This window comes from Lactuca serriola, chromosome 7 (assembly GCF_051521515.1).
Source record: "Lactuca serriola cultivar US96UC23 chromosome 7, Lser_US96UC23_V15, whole genome shotgun sequence".
In the NCBI taxonomy this organism is placed as follows: Eukaryota; Viridiplantae; Streptophyta; class Magnoliopsida; order Asterales; family Asteraceae; genus Lactuca; species Lactuca serriola.
The window spans coordinates 78,608,685-78,626,628 of NC_136414.1; the positions used below are offsets into that span (position 1 = coordinate 78,608,685).

At 36.5% G+C, this 17,944-nt stretch overlaps 1 protein-coding gene across 1 annotated transcript; it reads right to left on the bottom strand.

The window, feature by feature from the left end:
• Window positions 1–16,512: 16,512 nt before the first annotated feature.
• Window positions 16,513–17,683, bottom strand: LOC145065030 (uncharacterized). The gene has a single exon (XM_079012373.1). The coding sequence runs from the start codon at window positions 17,583–17,585 to the stop codon at window positions 16,818–16,820; it is 768 nt and encodes a 255-aa protein (XP_078868499.1). The 5' UTR covers window positions 17,586–17,683; the 3' UTR covers window positions 16,513–16,817.
• Window positions 17,684–17,944: the final 261 nt, after the last annotated feature.

Sequence of the window (17,944 nt, forward strand, 5' to 3'; positions counted from 1 at the left end):
GGAGTAATTTGAGATCCCAATTCACTCTTCATACTCGCCCAAAAGTGAGAGGTGAAGCGAGTATCATGATCGGAAAAAAAATCTTTAGTGGCACACCATGTCTCGTGATGATTTCGTCTAAGTAACTTACGCGTATTTCTCCAATGGAGTCGTTTTACGTGTGGCGAGAATATATGCACTCTTCATCAGCCGGTCGATAATTATTCAAAGGTTATCATTCATAGTTTTCTTCTCCTCTTTCAAGGTATTAACTGTATAAGCCGGATAAGTAGAATATCCCTTCGACATAATTTACGAGTTTTTAAGAAAGAAGTTATTATTTTCAACCTAGACATAAATAGAATCTTCCCTTTCGATAGGGATGCATATCATCTCTTTGTAGAACAAGAGCTCTGCGTGGTTCTTTAACAACCAATCCATGTCGAGAATAATATCAAATATATGAATTAGGTTAGCAGGAATATTATAACTTTCAATTCCTATAACACTAACTCTATATGCTTTATCAGCAAGTAATGATATATTTCCTATGTTATCTATATGAAATGATTAGACAATTGTGTAACAAGCAATTTGAAAAGAATATGCGAATTTATAAGGCACGAAAGAATCTGAGGCATTGAAATCAAGTAAGATGTGAGTAGATCTAAAGTTTACAAGAAAATTACTAGTCACAACATTCGAGTTTTAATTTACTTCCTTTGTGGTAATCTAAAATGTACGATATTTAACTTTTAGTTTGCCAAACGATTGTCAAATTCTTCAAACTTCCTAGTTACTAGCGGTGTTCAAATTTGCACCCGTTCTTCATTCTCTATTGAATATTCGATCCTAATCTCTAAGTTAAAACTCAATTCTCATTGCAGACTCCTGGTCCTTCTTGATTTATAGGCTAAACCCAAGGTCTTTACTTTTGCTATAACAACAACTCGAATGGTCATATTCTAATGACCTTTGATTTTATCTTGCACAAGACACATAACGATCCAAACTCTTGTATTAGAATCAGATCGAATAAATCGAGCTGATAGAATAGCGAAAACAAAAAGAGTTTGATAAACACGTGGATGCTTAAGAATAGAAAGAATAGCACCACGTATCTCTAATTCATGCTTTTGTATATACACATCTTTTAGCTTTTGGAATCTCCTCCTTTTTAGTTGGAGTACTCTTTGATTGTTGAACGGAAACTTGACTCCCCGCCATTTGACTAGTAAGAGTAGGGCAGATACATTTCTTGTGGCCAGTAACACCACATAGCAAGTCACATCTCTGGCTAATGATTACTCAATTCTTTAATGAAGATTGTTATATTTCTATCAACTACCTCGACCATTTACTTCTTTAGTATTCCTACTGAAGTTTTATCACTATATAAGACATGATTCTCTGAACCAATCAACTCCTTTCGTGGATTTATACTAATCGAACTCGATTCTTTATGACATTAAGATTTGAACGACAATTATCTTCTTACTCATTACCGAAACGAAGGTAACGGCACACCTGAATAAAACGAAATCATTTACTAGCTTCTTGGTAACCTTGTGACTTTTTCCTGATCCAAGTGTGAGTCCTGTGCTTCCAGTAGTATAGGTCTCTACTACTATTCACACCTACTCATACTCGTCTCAGGTATTGTCTCGCAGTTCCCGAGTCACCATTCAAAAGTTTTCACAAAGCTACTTATCACACATGAATGTGTTCAAACAAATACATACAACAGTTTCTCCTAGACTCAACTAGGGTTTTCACGTTTCTATCAAACATATATTGGATTACCTATACTCGCCTTCTAGGATTCTTCTCATACATATGCTCGCTTTAATATATCCTAATACTTTTCCATAGGTCGATAGAAATTTTACTTCCATTTCTTCATATAAATTCTTTCTCGAGTAGTGTCTACTCTACAAGACACACTATTCCAAAATTTACTCTAGCAACATGGAGACAAACGGTCTTCTACTACCTGCATCATCTTCTAACTCATGCAAACCATCATGCACATTTGTTCATTTCATTATTCTTCCTTGAAATCGTGATTCTTATATCTGAGTAAGTCTAAGTCTACTTCATAGGAGTCTATCCTAAAAAGTCTGCATCATAGCTGCATCTTAGCAAGCTCTACTAGCTTCAACTTGGTTCTCTGTCATTCCTGACTACAACATCTCTTCTCATACGATACTATGGGAGTATTTCTTCTTCAATTAAGCATTCTACCTTACTTAGACAAGTAAGTTGCTTAACCATTTACCACTAAATGACTCAATTCACCATCCCAATCTTGTATGTTAAAGTCGGCTTAACACACAATGGAACTTCTATAAGGATGGGATAGAAGTCAATCATCACTTAGTATTATTAAATACTAAGTCTGAACATCTTTTATAGGGTTACTACTCGAACTACATACTACATCACAAAGTCTTGGCCTATTGAGTCTGAAAAACTTCATTAGCCTTTCCTTTGATCTTCATTTAATTCTTCTAATCTTGTACCACATCAATTGAGATATTATTGAAGTATTGACTGCCATCTTCGGTTCTTCTGACTCTCTAAACAATCACTGCTTCAATCTGAACAGCGGTGGAAACAACTTCGTGGATTTGCACTAACACATTTGTCTAGCCCAAACGTGTTTCAAACGCACATCTTTCTTCCAAAGATGTTATTATATATCAAACATACTTTAAATATATATTACCACTCTATTGGTATTAATACACTTATTACAATAACAATTCATATTTATTATTTTACGATATCTCACGATCATTTATTTATAAACTTATCGATGTCAACTATCATAAGTCTCTTTATCACTTCGAAAAATTCTATTTCGAAAATTCTTAGAATTCTGAACATAAAATTTTCTAAACCAAGGTCGGCAACAGACCTTAAGCTTTCTCAAATAATAGCAATTATAGATAAGCACCCTAAGGCATGCTATATTCATTTATCATTTAGCACATATTAGAATATAAGGCATATCTCCTTTTAATATTCTAGTGCTTGACTCCATTAGGTATTCAACCTAAAATATACCAGATACATATCGTATCATCTTCACTTAACAATTCTTTTTAAGTTTAGAAATTCTCAAAATTTCTAGTTCACTTAAACTAATTTTCTTAAAATTCTGAAGTAACTTAATATCTTAGAATACTACGGTTTATCATTGCCCAATCCCCCACTTAAATATTTCCTATGGTTTATATCCATATACTTATTACGAATCAGCTCATATATTGAGCTTCCAACAGTTGAAGTCTAAATACCAATCCGTGATATTTAGTTCGCTTAAACCATTGCTTTGATACCATGATTGAAAGACCCCAACTTTCGTATTTATGAAAGACCCAAACTTTCATACTATTTCAACATTATTCTTAAGTTACTTCCTCAAAACATGCTACATGCATATTTATAAAACAATATTTTATATTGATAAAGTGATTACAAAAGATTGGATACAAACCGACTAAATTCTATTACATTTCATATCTACCCAGGAATCTACTATTCATATACATACATGAACTTTAAAAAAAATACAGAGAAATAGTATTAACTATTCTAAATCTTTCAGCAGTATAAAAAAACTATATTGGTTACTCATCACCTGGAATTGTTAAATATTGAGAGGAATAAGCGATAACGCTTAGTGAATTCAATAAATAGATACAATATAATTTTATGCCTTATATATACTTCAATGTGGCAAAAGCAAAGAGGAACAACAAGACATATGTGAAGTCACGTGACAAGCGTTCATATCAATCAAAGACTTTATTCAAAGATATACTTTTCAATGAGACATAACGATCTCAATATTTGATATGCATCAATAAAGCTTTGACCCAAATGGCACAGAAGACATATAATTTCTGATTATCAATATGATAGATTTCAGGTTTTCACGCACTGTTTAGCATTTCGGTAGATTTCAGGTTTTCACGCCCTGTTTAACATTTCAGTAGATTTCAGGTTTTCACGCCCTGTTTAACATTTCAGTAGATTTCAGGTTTTCACGCCCTGTTTAATCTTTTGCCAATGCCATTTAAATATAAGCCATTCACTTACGGAACATGCTCTACATGGCCAGAGGCTTCGTACCATTACCAATGTGAATCTAAGTCTTTTCACTGATCACATGGTCAAAGGTATTACTTTTGCTATAAACATAGAGAATAAAATAACACGGGAAAATAACTCGGAATAATAACACTGAAAAGCAGATAGCACATATAACACATAACATACAATTGTTCCTATATATTGAGCTCACCTTAAAATAATCAGGGGTTAAAATAGTAATTTGAGTAGCACTTCAGCTCGATAAATAGTTTTCGTCGTTGAAAACTGGGAAATATATTGAAAAACAGGCCTTGCAAGGGTAGAGCTTCAAACCGAAAAGAATAATTTCTCGGGCTCTCCGGGCACTTCGGGGCGTATTCCGGGCTTTAAAAATGTTACCGGGGCTTTGGGGTAATTTAAAATAGTGAAAATATTGAAAAAGGGGCCAAAAATGCCAAATTTGGGATTCTAGTCGGAAGATCTCGCATCCCCCTTATTTATAGGGTGCAAGACCGAAGTCGGCTGGGAAGGAACCAGGCAGCGAAGCAGCTCGGTGGCATCAGCAGCGAGGGGCACGAGGCTGCTGCGTGGCTCGGACGTGGCTCCTGCGAAACTCGGACATGCGAAGGGGCAGGTGGCGCTGCGAGGCAAGGACACGAGGCTAGCCATGCGAGACTGAGACAGCTGGAGAACACGCGTCGGATCCGGACTCTACCACGACTTCGGGGACGCACCTGCTTCGTGCGAGGTGACGTGGCCGCTTCTTATCCATGCGAATTTCTCGAGAAATGCACCCAAATCTTCTAAAATCCATAACTTTCTCAGACGGACTCCGTTTTTGACATTCTTTATATGCACGCGTAGCTAAAATTACGCTCTACAACTTTTGTTTAGACTTCGTCGGCTAATTTTGACTTTATTTTTAATATTATTATTTTTAACAGACCGGGACAGGAAAATCCGTTAAAAATTCATAGCTTCTTCATCCGACATCCATTTTCGTCAGACTTTTTACCGTTGTACTACAAATGACGAGACCTTTGATTCTCGTTTAGGATGTGTCGGCTAAAAATCACTCGATCTAAAATTCGAGTTTTTAGCTGTCTACTGCTAAACTGAAACTTCGAAAAATCATAACTTCCTCATACGTAGTCAGATTTTGGCGTTCTTTTTATCGAACTTCTCGGTTTAACGAATACTACAACTTTCATTTAGATTAATAAGGCTAAAAAGTAGTTTATCAAAAACTCACTTTTTACGTCATTCGGCACCGTGCCAGTTTTGTCGCGAATCTTCGATTGGTCATAACTTCTTCGTTATAACCCGGATTTTGACGAGGTTTTCACCCACGTGTTTCTAACGAGATTATCTACAACTTTTAATAATAAAATTTTACTTATTTCAAATTTTATATTTTCGCTAAATTTTCATTATTTGGCTATTAATTGGAATCTCATAAGACTTCCAATATTTTATGAGTGATTCTAAACATAGTTTTACTTCATTTCTAGTAAAAACTAGTTGTTAGAACTCAACGCTCAATTTTATTCACTTTTAATAATAACAATACACAATTTCAGAACGTGTATGTTACAGTAGTCAATACCCCTGCCAACCCTTCCATCTCGACACCTAGAAGGCCATAACTAGGAAGCCTTCCCCGCTGCAGCAAGTGTAGCTACCATCATCATGGTATTTGTCGAGAATTCTTTTGCGCTAGGTGCAACAAGAAGGGGCATACCGCTCGTACCTGCAGAACCCCGGCTGAGTTCATTACATCAACCACCAATGTGGCGTCCAGTCCAGTATGTCATCTATGTGGTGAGATTAGACACTTCAAGAGGTACTGCCTAACTGAAGGAAACAACAAGGGCACAGGTGGAGTATAACCCTAATGCCTAGGGAGAAGCATCAAGGGACCCAGTAGAATTTTGGTACGTCTCTCGATCCCGAGTAGTTAACCGAGAACTTTAATAAATCAATTCTAAATGTAATTACTCTCTCATTAAGGCGAAAGTCGCAACACTGTTGTAAAATTAAAAATTTGATCAGGTAAAGCTATAATGGATCGATATATACGTTAAAGCCATGTATAATTAAGATGGATAGCCCTCGAGTGAGTGATGCTACCTTATTTCCTGTTCCTCGTTTGGTTGCGGATTTAGGGTGGAGTCGCTCAGTCAACAATTCTTCCCACCTTAATTATACATGACTAGTGTATGCTAGGCGATTATAGAAAGGCCTCGTGAGAATCCATTCATGAAAAGTACATTATTCCGAAACCTCAGGACCCTCTATAGTTCCGCGTCGACTCTATCGGTCCAAGTATCCGCGACAGTGATACCATGGACGAAACCCGAGACGCCAAGAACTTGTGTGCCCGTTCAACACATGGCCCTATCGACCCTCATTTTATATCATGTCGATGTATGCCAATTTCGACACCTCTATCAATCATGGTTCGACTTGGTGCAACCATGTGTAAATTTCAAGTGCTGTGTAAAAAGAACTTCCACCATAGTCAATTCGTCAAATAAAGGCTCTTCCGAACCTAATAATAAAACCTAATGCGATCCGTTAGTCGTCACTCTTATCTAAAACCTTCCGAAATACCCAGGAGAAGGGTATCGCGCGCTGTTAACCAACCTCTCGTTAGGAAAAATAGAACCCGAAGCGAAAGACACTGCAGGTATTTTAGAAGACGATAACCACCCGAAACCTACTCTGTAGATCCCCCAAAAAGACCCTTAGCACCTCACAATCAGATTCGAGAATCAAGAAAAGAAACTCATGGGATTGACTTGCTACTACTGAGTATATGCATTAGAGTGGTATATAATTTAGATCAATACGATTTAAGATGTGTGCTTCCTCCCTACTCCCTGTTCCTCGTTGGGTTGTGGGTCTGGGGCGGGGCCACACAACTGAACGTCCCGTTGATCTCAATTATATACGGATTGCGTACACCAAGTATTAGTGATTAAGCCGAGTATGAGCTCTACCACGAACCTTGTAATAAGATCCTTCATCATATCCCATAGAATAGGAGTTGGAGTCAAGAGAACCACTACGGGTTGAGCTACTAAAATGACCACAAATCCAAAATTTGTTGTCATCCCGGTTAAGCCAACATAGTAGCTAACACCCTCAGTTGGAAAAGTAACTCAAGTCGTAAGAGTCAAGGACATTGACTACAACCATCCATCCATGCTTAACCTCGCGAATTAAGCATCTCAGTAGAGATCCCGGAAACCCGGAAGCTACGATGGGTCGAAACTCTGAGAAGAGTGGATGAGGAAAATTAGAAGTTCTGAGTGACGGAACCCTATACTCTCTAGAATTAATCTAAATTGAGGAAACTCAGAACCACCGGAAGAGTATTTGCAGAAGATGCTCGCACTAATCAGGCACTTCATCCACCCCCGTTACTAACGAGTAGTGCCTAGGACGCTTCGCCTCCTCACGAGGAAGAAGTCACCGTCGCCCTGTAGACGATAGGCTGCATTCTCCGAAGTGAATACTAGAATGCCAAGGGCCACAGGATAACCTCCGCAGCCAAGAATGCTTGAATAAAGTACGAAAGTAGGTTGCGTTAAGTCTTATAACCCAGATCCCGAAGAGATTATAGACTCGACACCAGTCTAGGCGTTAGTCGATGGGTTATACAACAACACGCGCTTTCGGCAACTGGAATAAACCGACACCTTAGAGAATAGGGCATGTATTAGAGATTCATTGGAATACTAGGTGTTCCAAGAATATTATCTCACAGAGAAATAGTAGAACCACCTCCTGAGATAGTCCAACGCTCTAGAAAATCTCTAAGGGCTAAGTTAGCCTGGACAGAGACTGATATTCATGAATCAGCAAAGCGAGCAAGAGCATGATTCTTTGCCGTTATAAATCATATTGTGAAAGCGTCAATTAGACGATAATGGAAAAAAAATGTTAACTTTCTGAACAATCGTCTGGTAAAAACCCTATCTCACGAACCTTGAGAGTTCCGTTAGAAACATCTCAAGAATCAGAAGTGCAGGTTCATTTTGCACTAGGTTGAGATAGACGCCCTGCAACAAATAGATACCAGTAGATATCCAATTCATCCGATGATCCAGAAAACCTCTGAAAGCCAATCAGCAGGAAACACGAATCCGAGGATAACCCGAGCCTTCTAAGAACCAACCCGAAGAACTACACCCCCGGTATGAGAGGAAGTTTGGAACTTCAAAATGGCGATCACGCCAGTAATGATGTCACCTTAGAAGTACATTATGTTCTAAGTACTGAAAAGCTCTATCTTTCCGAGAGCTTAGGACCATCCAAGATTCTTTATAAGAATTGGTCCAACCCTTGTCTGACCACGACTACTTTCGGAATTCCATAAGTTTCACCCCAAATCAATCCACGTCCTTGACTTGAAAAAGTGCTTGCCCGACGTAACTCTCGAAATCCCACTCGTCAAGATCAAAATCAATGGGAACCCAACTTTGCGTAGAAGAACCTGTAAGGAATCACGAACTGAGCGATCAAGCGAACGAACCGAATCCACATCCCGTTAGGTGAAGGTTCGCTGAAACGCCAAGGGAAGACTGGAGCTCACTTGTGAGCACGAGGACCAACCGAATAGGAAGTACCCTCACCTCTTCACTCGATTGTTCATGCCTACTTCCTTGCCTAAACTCTAATTTCGGGACGAAATTCCCTCTAACGGGGGGATGATGTGACAACCCGAAATTTCCAATTGTTTTGTCTCTACAATTAAGCAATCCAAAAATTAGCCAAATTTATTTCAAAATATTTTTGGCCGGATTTAAGCCCGTTGGAATATTTTAAATAATATTCGTCAAGCGAACCAAAAATAAGGAGGTATAATTTACAATTAGTTGTGTTTAACAGAAGTCGCGAAAAACCCCGTTTGCGGTTGGTGTTGGGTGGACCTCCACCCAGGTCCTAAACTCAACCCTATATAAGGGTTGAGTGGGTTTCATTCCAACCTTTTCACACCTTAGGAGCCTTCTCTCTCTATAAATCGGGTTTTGGTCAAAAATCGCCCCTTCGAGCTTCAAAACGGTAAGTTAACCTTCCTAGCTTGTGGTTTAGCTTATCACACTTGCAAATTCGTGGCTTAATCATCCAAAAACTCCAAGAACAATAGTTTACGGTTTGGGAACATCCCAAAACCGTAAACACCTTGAAAGAGGGTTGTGATGCCCAAAATCCCTCCCAAAACCTTTCCAATGCTTAGCTAATGGCCTAGGGGATTGCATGAATGATCTAAGAACCCCAAAACATGAATTTAAGATGGTAAACATGAGTTTACAATTTGGGAAGGTCTCCAAAACCGTAAACACCTTCTAAGGGGGTTTAAGTGCCCTTAACACCTTCCAATGCTTGTTTAAGTGACTAGAACCTTGCCTACATAGCCTAGAACCACCAAAGCACAAAAGAAATGGACTAACATGAGTTTACGACTGTAAAATCATGTGTTTAAGGCCGTAAACTCCCAAGGGAGTGGTGAAAGGGCCGTAAACTCCAAAGAGTGTCCATTTTGAGCCCCAATCACTTCCACAGCCCTTGAATCAACTGTAGAACCTTTATTTGTGAAGCATGAAGCCTTAAAGCACACAAATGCACCATTCCCATGAGTTTGCGGCCGTAAACTCATGGGGGATATGGTTCCAAAACTGTAAACACCCCTAGACACTACCATTTGAGGAGTAAACTCCAAAGTGAGACTATACTCTCCTTATATGCAACCCTGGGTACTCCTAGCACTTGTAGCAAAGTGTTTTTATGTAGCAGGACATCTTTACTTGCTTAATTAGTTATTAAATGACTAATTGGATACTTAAATGTATCATTACTTGCTAAATAGGATCCAGGTGTGTGTTCAAGACCTCAATTGACACGTAGCATCCTATAGCGTCCGTCCATCCGAGTCACTCACATCAGGTGAGTTCATACCCCTGAATTAACCTTTTAAACGTTTTTAATGCTATTAGGGGGGGGGGGAATACAAGTCGAAACATGCTAGTTATCATATCAATCATATGTGATTAATAACCCGCATGCAAAAGGATTTATTACACTTTCAGCTGTTTTACCAAGTATAATACTACAGATGGTTTTCCAAAACGTCTTTTACTTGTTTAGATCTTTTCTCAAACTGTCTCTCGCGCTGTATGTTTTCCTTCAAAACCTGTTACAGCAGTGTTTTAAACAAAGGTTTTCTTCACTTAAACTATTTTATCAAATCATTTTCAAAGTTTGTCTATGAAAGGTTTTCCAAAGGTTTTCAAAGCTTGTTTTACAAAATGACATCAAGTCGTCAATTCTTATTTGTAAAGATTTTCCAAAGGTTTTACCTAAGTTTTCTTCTATACTTTTATTTCGTTAAATCCATGCCTATATTTGTATAGTTATATAAATAATGTTTAAAGGACTTAGAACGGCTAGTTCGCCCTATTTCCTTTTCCTCGTTGGGATGTGGTGGGTATCGGTTATCCGTCCGAAGGTCGTTTAAATATTAGTTATATATCATGTATACCTATATAGACATAAAGGTTTCCATCAACCAGTTCATTTCCTTTGGGTAGTAAGGGTATCCTTCCATTCATCATTCATATACCTGAAACATTAGTAACTATTATAGGAATAGTTAGGAGATTCTAGCTCTCTCTAGTATAAAGATTTACTAAGGAGTCAGTTCATTTGCGAGTCTGTACTATTAATATAATAATTTAGAATGTGACACCCTATTTCTCTCTACGACGCTTCATCGTGCCAACGACGTGTAACCAGAGTCTTCTGGAGGGAGAACGAACTTCATGTGTATATATCTATACGGGACTGACACTCCCGCATCCTGACTGCTAGCTACAGTCCGCGCCGGTAAGCCCCATGGGTGACATAATGTCACTAACTCTACGCGTGACCTGGAGGGTCATCGGATACTCTATCATCAATCAGCATGGTTACATACGAGTTCACATTCACCCCTTGTTTTAGACTTTGCTAGCTGTATCGTTCATTCGATACTGTCTGGAGTTTGTATTTCCTTGTTTTAGACTTTGCTAGTTGTATCGTTCATTCGATACTGTCTGGAGTCGGTGCTTCCTTGTGTTCGACTGAGCCAGGTGTATCATTCATTCGATACTCTCCTGGAGTCTATGTTTTCAATTGCTTTAGTCAGCAGTATTACTGCTGAGGTATATGTTATTTTCCCCTAGTATTTTTACTTGTGATTTTCTCATAATTCCTTAAAAGTCAAAACTGTATTTTGGTAGTGATAGTATTTTGGGGAAGATTACTCCTTAAAACATAAATCTGTTGAGTCTTGGTAGAAGACTGCTTTTATTTAGAAAATATAGGATTTTCTGGAAAGAACGCTAATACACCGTAGATTCTCGACTACTATCTTTCATAAAGTTATTTTGAATAAAAATGTGTATCTATACAAATGACACTAAATACTTATGAACTCACCAGCATTATAAAAATGTTGATACTCGCTTTCAAAATAACTTGTATTCTCAGGTCATCGATAGACAGGTACATTCTGGGAGCTTTTGCGAAGTCAGCCAAGAACCGAGCTGCATCTATGTTATGTTCTGTATTTACTTTGATGTTGCTATGAAATGTAACCTATGTAAAATTATTACTATTAATGCAATGGTTGTTGTACTTTGATTATTATATTGCATATGTTGTGATACTTGACATGACATCCTCCACCCCAGAACGTTTCCGTCGTTCTCGGTTTTGGGGTGTGACATATAACGGGTGGGGTTGCATGGCTGCTTCTAGAACCCCATTGCACGCCGCGCACACGCACGCGTCGTGTTTCAGATTTTCAAAATTACGTAACTTCTTCATATGAACTCCAATTTTGACGTTCTTTATATCCCCAGAAAGCTCTTGATGAGATCTAAAAAAAATTATTTAGTTTCAATCAGCTAGTTTTTACATTGTTTTTTCACACATGCTTAGATTGTTAAAGCCCGTATAAAAAACATAACTCTCTCATCCAGTGTTCGTTTTCAACAGACTTTTTATCGTTGAAGTCCTATTAACGATATTGTCAACTCTCATTTAGATTATTTTGGCTAAAATTTGACTGATCTAAAAGTCGATTTTGAGCAGGATACTGTTTTTCTGAATCTTTGAAAGATCATAATTTCCTCTCACAAAGTCAAATTTGGACGTTCTCTATATGTACGCTCTCGGTTTAATGACTACTATGACTTTCATTTAGAATTCTTAGGCCTTGAAAGCCAAAAGTTGCAACAACCAACACAGAGACTCCTTAAAACCAAGTACATAAATCAAACCGGACGAAAACTTCCAAAAGTCGAACCCTAACAAATGCAGCCATGGCTGACACACTAATTAATGACCCTTTTCTGACACCGATGCCGATTCAATCCCTAGCGAGAAACATGTGAGCCAATGAAGAACAAGTGTCATCACAACCAACTAACATCGAAGAGAGTTGTTTCCTCATTTGAGTCTGAAAACTCTGAAACATGCCTTACTTCTAGACAGACAGTGCCACCCGAACCTCAACCACGACGACTAGAACCTCGTAACATGACATGACCACCTTCTTCTTCTCCAAACATCCCACAATCACTTGAAACACGAAGAACACACACACACACACACACTCAACTTTGAGTTTCCTTTTGGAGGGTGGAGGCTGAGAATGAACTGAAACCCTACTCATAAGGTTGTTTAGATAAGGCTCAAGGCACCACCGCGTCGTGGTGGGGTCCTGACCGTGCCACCACTTAACGATATGTCCCATGGTGTGGTCTAGTCCTTACAACACCATAGTGTTTGGAAAATCCCTAAATTCCTAACTTGAAAAATAAATACTTGTACCTGGAAATGCGGTTATTACATATTTGTATCATCTTCCTAATTAATTACAGTTTTTCATGTCATTAACTCTCTAACGCTAACCTGATACTCAACATTTTCCATAGCCACATTGATTAACTCTGGGACAACGACCTTCTTTTTCATGCTGGCACATATTCTCATGGAGCTTGATGCTACATCCTGATCATCTTCAAAGATCATAAATTCCCTGAATAAACTTCTAATTCTTTTACACAAGGCAAACCCCATGCACATAGTGGTAATCCCACCACCTCCAACCTAACCATTCTCTCATAATTGACAAAGTTCTTTGTGACTGGATTAACTTTATTGAAAAAAAAATGTGTAAGTCTAATATTCTTTTGGAAAGCACAAAATGCATCAATGTTAGGAAACTAAATCCATACCTACATTCCACCAACATGAAGAATTGCCAACCCCATAAGACCTTCATTTAAGCATATCATGTACATATTATGTATAGCTGAAACCTCACCTTAGTAACCATAATCTTTGTTTCCTCCGATACTAACTTCTTATTTGTCACTTTTACAATTGATTTCATTCCAATACCTCCCTTCTAGCAGCCATGGAAGCATAAGATTGTTTTTGGCTACTTGTAATATATGTTGGGCCCAACTTCTTTTATTGTTGCACACTATTTCATTGTCTAACTTTTTGGAATCTAGCCACAAAACAAAATGATGCCAGTTTCTTATCCAAATAGCATATAATTATTGAGCCATAATAGCCTCATTATCTACCCAAGAAATTGGATGAACCTGAATCTCTTCCCCATCTTCGATTATTTTCGGGTTATGTATGCATCTACATTCTTCCTATACTTGGCACAGACCTACCATAAGCCCTTAGAGTCCAACGATATTGGAAAGTTTGTAAAATAGAACATCGAAGAAAGGCATTCAACATCCTTACCATAAGGGTTCCCAATTGGTTTGCTTGTCTCGCAATGAAACCATCCACCCTTCGCTTTACGGATATCGTCTTCCACACCGTGTTTTTCTATCTAATTTTTCATCAAAATTCACTATTTTTTCCGTTGTTGAAAATGTTACTCTTATAGTGAAGATCGCATGTAATTACCCCCCCCCCCCCCCCCCTCCCCCTCTTCCAGGGAAGCGACAACCAAGGAAGTTAACGATGACAATCAAAAAGTCAACATCATCGATAGGCTTTTTGTTGCGTAATGGTTTCACATGATAAACCACAAATTATAAATGAATACAAAATTTTGAACCAATAGGTGAAAAATGTGTGTGTATGTGTGTGTGTGTGTGAGAGAGAGAGAGAGAGAGAGAGAGAGAGAGAGAGATATGATGTCATCACAACTAATCACTTGGGCAATTTTTCGGTACTTGCTTTAGGTGTTAGAACATGACGGAATTCTAAGATCGAGCCGAAACAAACTAACGAGACTCGTAGATTTGTCATGACCTATGATGTTTTTAAGCTATTGAAGATTGTTAATGCGACGAAATTGATGTTTGACTTGACCAATTTCCAATTTTATATTGCTTAAATTTTCTTACATTGCGATACACTTTCCAAATCAATTTCAAATTCTAGATTATGTTATTCTTTTACCATAAGGGTTCGTTTTGTTTTTCCTATGAAAGATCTTTAACGTTTATTATAAAAACGAACCTTAATTGAAATCTTTTAATCATTCTTTGAGATAAATCAGGTTATTTTGACTTGTCGATTGTCGTTTTTAATTATTTATTTGAAAGTAATGTATAATAAAATGTTTTGTTGTTTGGGACAAAGGTGGCCGTTCCCTAAGATCCTAAAACATATAACAGGACACATACATATATACACAAACTTGTATGTCAAGATTCTTTTTTCGTTGATTCCAAAACAGCCTTTCATGATATCGTCGCCAGGAACCTCGTGATGTTCATTTATTCTCTGTTTGTCTCCGATGGATGAATAGTAACCCGTCTTTTCATTACCAAATCTAGAAGAGAAGGTGGGCCCCGTCGTCACAATCATGATTTTACAACCTGTCCTTCTCTCTACCCTCCCTTCTACGTAATACTTTTCGTATATTGTATCCATCCCCCTTACTATGCTCTACTTGCCATTTTTAACCTTGTCCTTTAACCAAAAGAAATTGTTCCAACTGTTCGACGTAAAAAAAAAAATTAACTTCAATACATTCCCTAATTTACTTTGAACTATACTTTTTTTTTTTTTTTTAAAAAAAAAAAAAATGGGATTTGAAGTTGACTGAAACACAATTTTCTAACATGTGATTATGTGACACTAAATACCAAAACATAAAAAGTTAGTATATCTTGTCAAGAACAAATTGAGACCATTTTAATTGTTTGATGTCTTAAAGACATAATTATTCCTTTTTTCATTGTTTATCATTTGTTATTATAAGGTATCATTAAGGATTTGGCAATATTATTGCATTTTACAGATACGTGTATTTATCTTATTAAAAATATTATTTTCTAATAGTCTCATTATGAATAAAGTTTTAGTTGAATTATAAGTAAAGTATTACCTTTTAAAGACATTAAGGATACCTTAACTGCTTTGCCTAGATTAAAATAATTTAGGAAAAAAATATTTTTATAGCAATGTAGTTTCACAAAATTCAAAGTTTAGCTAGAATATAATTTTAAGAATGATATTTTGTAGTCATTATGATACTAAATACATCTATAACGTTAGCAAAATGGATAAATTTTGTAAATTAAAACCAATCGTTAGAATTTTATATGTGATTTATCTACCATCCATTTCACCATTCTTTCGCCCAAAAAAAGTTTATATTCCTACTATATTTATTTTTTAACTTCTATAAATTTAAAACATCCCTTTACTTTATTAAACTTTTATAAAACTGTATAACATCTTTTTTGTTATAATAACATTATGAACTCTATTATTATAATGTACGTAAATGTTCTTATAAATTCAAAACATAAAAATTTCATAAAATATATTTTCAAAAAGTGTTTATTAGTATTAAAATATATAATTTTTAAATAAAGTCTAAACAATAGGATTATATTTTCTATTTATGTTTAACTAATATCAGTTTTAATATATAACAATACATTACAAGTAATACTTATAAGTTATTACATTTAATATAAATCTTTGTCAATTAAATAATCAGAAATGTATGAATCTAAAACTTGAAGAATCAAAATTGTTGCGTGGAAATTTGACACTAAAATCAATCTCAGTGTTATATCATGCACTAGGTATGAAACTCATGTATTACATGAGTTTATTTTAAAAAAAATTAAATATGAAATTTTCACAATTTGCAAAATTTGAATTTATAAGAAAAATGAGAAAATTTTTGAATTATTAAATTTAATGATACTTTAATGTATATATAAATGATTTTTCTAATAAATATCTTCTATATATATTACCTTACATATTAAATATGCAATTTTAAATTAATAAAATGAAAAATACAATAAAATAACAAGTGAAAAATAAAAAATTCAACAATTCTAGAAAATGACATGTGTCCAAATGAAAGAGAATATAATACGTGGCAAAATGTTCTTTATTTATTAGGGAGAATTTTTATCACAATAATGTAATAAATAATACTGGGTAGAAACAAAAATATGAAAAACATAATACAAAAAATAAGATTTGATGTTGGATTAAAGAAGCTAAAGCCTTATTTTCTAAAGTCTAAACCATATGTTTACATACAGGAACAAACGTATACAATATCCGTAAAATAAAAATAAAAAACAAAAAAATATTCATATTCATATTTAGTCTTAAATTTAAATGCACCAAAATTATAGTTTTGAGAAAGGAAAGGGAGCTAAAGTGTCAATTCCTTAAACTTTGGGCATGTAACGTAACGGCGTCGTTGCCGCCGTACTCGCAGATGATTTGCAACTCAGAAACCCGAGTACTCTCCCCGAACATCTCCGGGAATCATCACTTTGGCTAACCGGAAGTGCATCACAGGATTCCGAAGAAGGAAAAAGTGGCTTCGAAGGAGTCCGGCGAATCTGCCGGCTCTTCATGTCCCGAAGATCCATCTCCGGCGGCGGCACCTTCACTAAGCCAAACAAAAGAACGTACCACCGTGAAGAAGATTTCTTTCCCGAACCCTCACGAAGAATCTCCGGCGCCGGTTCAGAACTCATACTTGAGTTCCTATGCAACTTCTTGTAATCCAATGACCGGCTGTTTCTAACGGGTGGACTCACGGTGGTGCTTTTGACCGCTGACAGTGACTCCGACCGCCGGCAACCTGGAGGTTGTTCTTGTTTCTTTCTCCGGTGAGATTTCTCTTTTTGCTGCGGTGAATTTTTGGGGTTGCGTTGTTCGTCTATGGGAATAAGTTTGCCGCAGAATATGATGTCTTCTGCATGAGACATCATGTTTTTGTCGGAGTAATCACTCAACCCTTCCCGGAAAAACTCAAAAAATTCTTCTGTTGCTAATGATGGTGGATTCCGTTGATCTTTAAAGCTGGAGACCCCAAGATCTTGTGTTACTGGGAAATCGGTGAGGGAAAGTGTTTCCACTTCGGCTTCGGCTTCGGCTTCTGCTTCTTGATCATTTTGAAGATTGTTATGGATAATTTCGTCACCCATTTCACACAGTAATATGGTGTTTCTGTGTATTTAGAGAGAAAGTGTATTGGAGATTGTGAAATGGAATTGATAAAGAACAAAAAGAGAAATATAAAGGGGTGTGGATGGAGGACGAAAACAAAAGAGGGTTATTCTATAAAGTTTCCATTTTGAAAATTCATACGTATTTTTTATGGTTTTATTGATAAAAATTGAATACGTACGGTTTTCATTTAAGTTTTATTTATTTAAATTAATGGAATATGTATACAACATAAGTTCAACAAGATATGCGTGATTTTTTTTTAACCACAAATCTAATATATTTTAAACTATTTTTTATTTTATTTATATACACGATGAGACTTGAATTATCGATA

Coding starts and splice junctions, on each gene's coding strand:
- LOC145065030 (XM_079012373.1), bottom strand. CDS start 17,585: ATGGGTGACGAAATTATCCATAACAATCTTCAAAATGATCAAGAAGCA.